The sequence below is a fragment of the Solea senegalensis genome, unplaced genomic scaffold, assembly GCF_019176455.1.
Source record: "Solea senegalensis isolate Sse05_10M unplaced genomic scaffold, IFAPA_SoseM_1 scf7180000017320, whole genome shotgun sequence".
Taxonomy (NCBI): Eukaryota; Metazoa; Chordata; class Actinopteri; order Pleuronectiformes; family Soleidae; genus Solea; species Solea senegalensis.
In genome coordinates this window covers 4,950-12,484 of record NW_025322338.1, presented here as the reverse complement: position 1 = coordinate 12,484, position 7,535 = coordinate 4,950, and the positions used below count along the sequence as shown (strand labels likewise).

The following is a 7,535-nucleotide window of genomic DNA, read 5'->3' as shown; positions in this document are numbered from 1 at the left end:
AATTGAGCGTACCTAAGGGGGTTTTGGTGAGCGATATACATGCATTAATATATGAAATACAGGAACTTGTAGCAGCAGTCGGTTACCACTAACTTAGTCATATCGGGAGAGGGGAGGCGAAGGGGTTTTGTTGCTGCTGGAGGAGAAGGAGCGGTAAAATCGCGCCATTTTGCCTTCTTCGCCGCCTCAAATCTTAACCACCAATGCCCCGCTTCTGATTATTTAAGATGTATTCTTGTAACATATGCAGCCAATCCGTTCAGTCTCTTAAAGCATTTCTTCTGCATTGTAATCTTCATCGCAACGAGCCCCGATCTATTTTCAAGTGTGTTGCAGCAGGTTGTAAGCGGTCGTTTTGTAGATATGCAGCGTTTAAGGCTCACTTCTACCGCCATCATTACAGCACAAAGCCTGCTCATGTTACAACCGTAGTAACATTAAAATGCACCGTTTTACTCTGTGAATTTAAATGTGAGGACATGAAATCACTGGTTGGTCATCTAAAGAAGCACATAATTGAGGGACGCCAAGTGAGCTGTCCAGTTAGTGGATGCAGAGGTGTCTTTACAGTAAAATCATCGCTATCCTCCCATATGTCAAGGAAACACAAACATCTTACAGTGAATGAGATTTGTGGTGCAATGGAAGATACCCAGAGCCACACTGAAAGTTATAGCATACCGGAGGCTGCCAGTCAGTCATGTGATGAGGACATAACGAGCGGGTCCACTTTCAGTGACCTCTATCTTAGAAATGTATGCCTGTTTTACATTAAACTACAAGGGCAGCATCTTCTTCCAGCATCTACAATTCAAAATATTGTTGAAGAGATGCAGAACATACATCAGTTGGGTCAGACATATACTTTGAATAGAGTAAATACACTTATACATGGTATGGCTATTCCAGAGGAAGACATTGTCAAAATCTGTGACACAGTAATTCAATCTGACCTGTTCTCCGTTTGCCATACAGGGCCTATGAGAACTGCTTACTGAAGAGCACAGTGCTTTAAAGACATTTTCAAATATGTTGAACCTAAAAAAGTGTTTTTGGGTAGAGATGAAAACAGGACAGAGAGATTTGCCTATTATATTCCCGTACTGAATACTTTAAAAAGTATGTTGAAGTCTAGTTTTTGGCAGGGCCTCCTGTCAGTTAATTATAATGACCTTCCCAGAACTGATGTTCTCTGTGATTGTTGCGATGGCAAGGTCTTTATGTCCAACAAATTTTTTCAGGAAAACCCAAGTTGTCTCAAGCTAGTTTTATACCAGGATGCCTTTGAGGTTGTGAATCCACCGGGCTCTGCAAAAAAGAAGCACAAAGTTTTGGCTGTGTATTTCTCTCTACTCAACATGTACCCCCATGTCCGATCAAATACTGATCATATGCAGTTGGTTTTGTTGTGTAGAGAAAAGGATTTCAAGGACTTTGGCCACACTAAGGTTTTTTCAGACCTGCTTGCTGATTTGAAAGTATTGGAGGAGAGAGGAATAACAATGGTGGATACATCTGTGGTAAAGGGAGGTGTGTACTGCATTGCAGGAGATAACTTGGGCTCTCACTGCATTGGAGGTTTTACAGAGAATTTCAGTTCATCAGAATATTTTTGCAGATATTGTCTGATTACTCGTACTGAATTTCAGGGTGCTGATCCAGCCATTTGTGGACGAGAATGGACACCTGAAACGTATACATCTGCTATTGAACAGCTGGAGACTGATGACACACCTGAGGTGCATGGAATAAAGTTTAGGTCTGTATTCAACACCTTACAAAGCTTTAATGTTTGCTCCCCTGGCCTGCCCCCATGTCTTGGCCACGATATCTTTGAGGGTGTACTTTCATACGATGTTGCTCTTTTCCTCAAATACTTTATTAAAAAAAAGAAATGGTTGACCTACACAATTTTGAACAGGCACATAAAGCAGTTCAAATATAAAGTAACGGATGCACTCTCCAAACCTTGTGAGGTCAATCCCAAAACTCCAAAACTCAGTGGACAAGCTGTACAAAACTGGAACTTCTTAAGACTTTTGCCTCTCATAATTGGAGACAAAGTTCAAGACCCACAAGATAATGTGTGGCAGCTAACACTGCAGCTTAAAGACATTGTAGACCTAATTTGTTCTCAGCAAATTTCCAAGCCCCAGATTGCTTATCTGGATGCTCTCATCCAAGAGTATTTGGAAACCAGAAAGGCAATGTTTCCAGATGTTAAATTGAGACCCAAACACCATTATCTGCGGCACTATCCTGGACTGATCTTGAAATTTGGGCCACTTGTGAGGCTATGGACTATGCGTTTTGAGAGCAAACACAGTTACTTCAAAAGATGCACAAGGCATTTGAAAAATTTCAAATATCTGTGTTTAACTCTTTCAGAGAGGCATCAGATGTCAGCATGCCCTCCAACCTTGCAAATAAAGGATAGCTCAACATTTTATTCTGAGCTTTACAGCAAGGAAGTTAAAGGTGCCATTATACATTTTGGCTTCACTGAAATGAATACCAAGGTGTCTGTTGATTTGCAGTACAATGGGATAACTTACAGAAAGGGCCAATTTGTAATAACTAGAAATGATGAGTTAATGGAATTTGGAGAACTTATGCTGATTTTTGTGAAAGATGACTCTTCACTTCATTTTCTGATGAGAGTGTATGATGGAGAATTTCTTTCACGGTACCACATGTATGCTGTAAAGAACAAAACAGAAAGATTGGAATGCAGACACATCAGTAAACTGATTGACATGTGGCCATTATCTCCATATACAAAAAATGGATACCAGATCGTCCCATTGAGGCACAGTGTTTTGTCGGACTAAATTCTTTGATATCGGTAGACTGGAAGCTAACGTGTTTTTGACTTCTTAACAGATATGGCAGATTCTCAAATCATGAAGACAATTCGTGATGCGATTGAAGCAGTGCTCCCTGATCTTCCTCATGATGTCATCAAGCTGCTGGAAAATACGTTGGAGGCACTAGGTGTGCTTACCACAGATGACTTGCCATACATCAAAGAATCAGACTTGAATCCAGTAGTAAAGCCCATACAAGCCAGAAGACTTGTTGCTGCCTGGACCCAAAATGGTAAATATATTGAAATGATAACTACAGCATGCATGTACATTAATAGTCTCTGAACTTCAAGTTGATGGCTACGTTTTACATGTGTGTACTATGCTTTTACATGTCTTATAATAAATGCCAACTTAACTGTTTCCAAAATTCCAAATTATGTTTGTTTATGTAAACACAGTTAATTTTACAATAGTTCACACAGTGCCGATTCAGCATGCAAGTGCAACATTATTGTTATTCAGTAGTAATTTATTGATACACTACACTATTTCACAGTAAAATGTCATTCACAATTTAATGATTTCTAAACTTTCTTTTGCCATTACAGTCTCAACCACTTCCACTCCAGTGATGTGTTCTTCGCCAGTATCTGTCCTTTACTCATCCCCTTCGTCCTCGGTCAACCACTCACCAGCATCATCTGCTATTGGGTCACCACCCTCAAGCTCTGCAGCATTTCAAACAGAAGATGTTATTGAACACATCAAGTCCACCTTTTACACCCAGTGTAAAGAAATCAACAAAGGTACAAGCATCGAAACACTATGCAGAGAATGGCCATTTTTGTTTATCCAAGCTGGCATGGCAGAACATTTCCAGCAACTGACTGGCGTGAGTCTGACTGGGTCCTTCCATGAGAATGTGGACAAAAAGGGGGAGCGCCTTTTAAACTTCCTGAAAACTGGTGATTCTCGAAAACACAAACCAGTCCTGAATGCTCTTCTCAAGCTTCAAGCTGAAAGGAATCAGTCAAGTGGTTGCTCAGAGGAAGTCATAGAGATGGTTCTTCTTATGGCTCACTTTGGTGAGAATGAAGCACATCTGTTTCATTGTGTTGAGGAGACGAGCCTTGCCAAGGAAGTTCAAATGAAGGATGTGCCATTAACACCCTGTCTTATTGTATGTGGTAAGTAAACAAAACAGTAAACATTTGCCATTGTTGTTGCATTACTGTACAAGTATTATTAGTTGTGTTTTGTCTCAAATGTCTGTGATCTTTTCCTCCTATCAACTGATTTAGGTATGGTCAGTTTTTGAATTACATAAATGTTTCCTTCATTTCTTATTAACAGTTCTGATATACATTTAATACAAAACTATGGCTATCTCCTCTCTTTAGTTCTCTTCTATGAACCCTGTATATTCTTAAAAGAAAAAAAAGCCACTCATACTGAGCTCAAAATGTAAAGAGGTCTCCAAAAAGCACTCACTGAATTTTCAGACTTCAGTGATTTTGAATTCTTAACTGTATTGTATACACTACCAGTCAAAGGTCTGGACACACCTTCTCATGTAATGGTTTTTCTTTATTTTTATGACAATTTACATTGTAGATTCTCACATTGTAGATTAAAAGTATGAATGAACACATATGAATTGTGTAGTAAAGAAAAATGTATGAAATAACTAGAAATATGTTTTATATTTTATATTTATCAAAATAGCCACCCTTTGCTTTGATTACTACTTTGCACATTATTGGCATTCTCTTGATGAGCATCATGAGGTAATCACCTGAGATGGTTCATATTTGAGTTATTTTACCCTTTTTTGTTTACTACATAATTCTATATGTGTTCATTCATAGTTTTGATGCAAACACAGTATATGTTAATATTCATAAATATAAAGAAAAACCATAGAATGAGTAGGTGGGTCCAAACTTTTGACTGGTCATTTTTTGTTTTCAGTAGTAAGCACACTTGCTGGTGTTATATGCATGGTTTAAAATAATTATTTATATTTATTTAATAATTATAATTCTGCATGAATGTTTAGAAAAAGAGATCAGAAACAGATCCTTATTACTGCAAATTTAAGTTTTTGTGTCAGAGCTAGAGAAACTGATCAGGAACACATTATTTGGAAAGAGGCTTCTCTGCAGGTAAAGAATTGGAAGCACCACCTTGTGGTCTCATTTGGTATTGCAGAAATTACTGACATTGTGTTGATAATCTACAAGTGCGTCTTCAAGTATTATTGGGAAGTTCTAATAGTTTTAAAATGTTTGTTTATCAACAAAATGGATCGAAAATGTAAGCCTCAAATTTTATCTTACACTCTATTATGTTATTATTCTCATAATCAGATCATGCCACTATTTTCCAATTTTAGTTTTTTTTTCTCTGTGGTGGTAGAAAAAAAACGCCCAAAATGTGACCGTGTGATTGCAGTGCACATGGAGCTCAGATTTGTAGATCTGACTGCTATAGAAACCCTTTGTATTAATATATTTTTTTATCAAATTTATGTTATCCATTAACAGGATCCTCCTGCTTTGTTGCCAAGACGTTCATGTTGAGCATTGACCAAAAGGTTGTTAATGACCACATCACCTCCTTTTCGTCTGCCATGTGCCTGTTGTTTGGGAGTTACTACTGTTTCAACATACACTACCCAGTGGAACTAAGATCAACACTTGAGTTCCTCCAAAGGTAAACATGTCTGTTATATTTATTTAATATATAAGGTATTTGATTTGCCCCAACAGAATGGAATTTCCCCCTTTTCTCCCGTTTAAGGTGTTTCTTCTCCATAAATCCAGAGAGAGGGACCAAGGTTGAGCAGAAAAAGAAAAAACTGTTCTCAGTCAATCCCAGAGTCCTGACTCTTATCTCTGCCCTTGCAGATCATGAGTGGATCTAGATCAACTCCCTATGTTTCCAAAAAGGTATGCACTGTTTCACACCTGACTTATGTATAAATAAATTAACGTATAAAAAATTACATAAATAAATGAATAAATAATAGAATGAATGAAAGAACAAATAAATGCATTCCATGTATTTCTACATTTCCAAAAATATTGGAAAAGCTTCAGGAGAATCATAAGTTTAATGCCAGAGGGTGCACCCTATATAATGGTCGAAACCACATCACAGGTCCTATGATGTGGTTTCAGCAACAGGTTTAAAATGTTTGCTTTAAAGGTTTAAAAAACATTTGAGGTGTTTTTAATGTTTCACGGTTTTACAAGGGTTTTCAAGGTTTCTCAAGGGGTTTCTCAAATGTCAAAGGAAATAGTGACTTTCAACATGACCTTAAACAGCACTCAGCTGTGTGTAGTGTGTGTGATTGTGTGGTGTGATTTCTGTGCAATGTATTGTTTTGGATTTGCTGCAATGCACTGGGTGCAATGTATTGTATTGGGTGCTGTCCAATGGAAATGGATCTGCAACACCTGAATGAAAAACCCAAACCCACCTGTGGCTTAAGTGACGGATGTTTGTTGCTACTTTATGCACGATGCAATGGAACTGAATCGGACATGATGCAATGGAACTGGATCGGACACAATGCAATGGAAATGGATCAGACACAATACAATGGAACTGGATCGGACACAACGCAATGGAACTGGATCGGACACAATGCAGTTGAACTGGATTGGACTATACTTACTATACTTAGTGTAGCATAATCTCTTTTCTCAAAAGAATATGTACATGTTGTCTATTGTCTCTGTCCTCCCATTATGTGGCGAGTATACCAGACTCCTCCTGTGACTTAAATGACTGGAATGTTTGTTGCTGTTAAAAGGGAGTTTTTTCTCTTGACTGATGCCTGGTGTTTGCTCATTTTGTGAACTGTTTGGTTTATCTGCTCTCCATTATGTTGTCTGGGTACAGTGCCTTGAGATACTGATTTGGTGCTATACAAATAAAATTGAATTGAAATAAATCTTTGTCAGTGTTTGTGTGTGAACCAAAGGAAACGATGTGGCAAAGAACAAAAACATTTTTATTTGTGGAATGGACACTTTTTTTAAAGGAATACTTTTGTGTGTTAGGATCTACATGCAATGTCTGTCCTACGGTTTCCTTTCCCTTTCCCTTAAATGGCTGTCTGTTTCTCCCTGTCTGCATGAGTGGGTGTGTCTGCTTGTCTTTCTCCCTGTAGGCTTGCCAGGGAAACCCCTTTACTTGGTTTATCTCCCTCACCTGCTGCAGATTACTCAGCTTTTGATCCCAGCCATGGTAAATTAAGTTATTTTGCCTTTCATTTTTTCCAAGATCTGCCTGTGTCTTTAGGTTTTGTTGTTTTTGGATTCACTTCTTTCAACTTGCATTTTTTAAATGAGATTTTCTTTTATTTTACTGTCAACTAACTTTTGTGTCTGCATTCAGTGATCTGCTAACACCTAGAAGCACCTTAACAGCTTACAGCTAACCCTAACCCAACAGCTGAAAATATGGGACTTGAAGATACCAACACAATGCATGCAATGTTGAGCTCACTGTATCCCTAAGAGCCTTGATTTTCCCACCTGCTAGCATTAGCAGCTTGGAGGGAGCACATGCTGGGTGAAATATCCCTCTGTACTTTGGCTTACCCTAGAAATGTGCTAATACCTGGTGTATTTGTAACACTGTATGATTTGACACTCCAGTAATTGCTGTTTTGCACTTTCATGGTGTAAGTGTACTAAAATGTTTGCTTTCTTA

The 7,535-nt window shown here is 38.2% G+C and overlaps 1 protein-coding gene across 1 annotated transcript; it reads left to right on the top strand.

The window, feature by feature from the left end:
- The first annotated feature begins 299 nt into the window (after positions 1 to 299).
- On the top strand, positions 300 to 5,740 carry LOC122764212. The gene is made up of 6 exons (XM_044018516.1): positions 300 to 1,530; positions 1,650 to 1,759; positions 2,884 to 3,099; positions 3,419 to 3,997; positions 5,357 to 5,525; positions 5,613 to 5,740. The coding sequence occupies exons 3-6, from the start codon at positions 2,886 to 2,888 to the stop codon at positions 5,734 to 5,736; spliced, it is 1,086 nt and encodes a 361-aa protein (XP_043874451.1). The 5' UTR covers positions 300 to 1,530; positions 1,650 to 1,759; positions 2,884 to 2,885; the 3' UTR covers positions 5,737 to 5,740.
- The last annotated feature ends 1,795 nt before the right edge of the window (positions 5,741 to 7,535 follow it).